The sequence below is a fragment of the Mastomys coucha genome, unplaced genomic scaffold (assembly GCF_008632895.1).
Source record: "Mastomys coucha isolate ucsf_1 unplaced genomic scaffold, UCSF_Mcou_1 pScaffold11, whole genome shotgun sequence".
Lineage (NCBI taxonomy): Eukaryota > Metazoa > Chordata > Mammalia > Rodentia > Muridae > Mastomys > Mastomys coucha.
Window position 1 is genome coordinate 5,638,743 of NW_022196893.1, and position 534 is coordinate 5,639,276.

The 534-nt window shown below is 50.6% G+C and overlaps 1 protein-coding gene across 1 annotated transcript in view; it reads right to left on the minus strand.

The window, feature by feature from the left end:
- LOC116082436 (cytochrome P450 11B2, mitochondrial-like) overlaps positions 1-124 on the minus strand; it is a 5,462-nt gene extending 5,338 nt beyond the window's left edge. Inside the window, 1 exon segment of the mRNA XM_031359342.1 lies at positions 3-124. Coding sequence (XP_031215202.1) covers positions 3-124 — 122 coding nt within the window.
- Between the last annotated feature and the right edge of the window lie 410 nt (positions 125-534).

Consider the following 534-nt stretch of genomic DNA (forward strand, 5'->3'; position numbering starts at 1 on the left):
CTTCAAAGGGCTGCAGTGTCTTGGGGGCCAGTGTTGCCGTGGTGCCCATTGCTCTAGTCCTGTGCAGGTACCGCCAGGGTCTTGCCAGCCACATGTTTGCTGTCACCCTGAGAGCCGTCGCCATCCTCCTCTCTTTAAGCTCACAGCCTTTTATCCTGCCTAAGTACTGCACTGTTTGAGTAATCACGTCATGGAAGAAACTGTCCCTGGACTTGTCTGAGACATTTGGGCTCTGGTCATGGCTGGGGTTTGGCTGTCAGAAGAAGCATATGATCAGTCTCCTAACACCTGCAAAGCCTGTGGGCTGGGTAGAGAGCAGGTATAGTGTCCACATGGGAGACTGTGTCACCTGAGGTGGGGGGGGGGGCAGAGAGCACTCTCTTCTCCCTATAGATGGAGAGAGGGTGATGGATGGATCCTTTCTCTTTTGAAGATATCATAGAAGACCTTGGTTTCTTTTAATAGACTTGAGGGTGTGTGTGTGTGTATGTGTGTGTGTGTGTGTGTGTGTGTGTGTGTCTTTAATGAAAATAA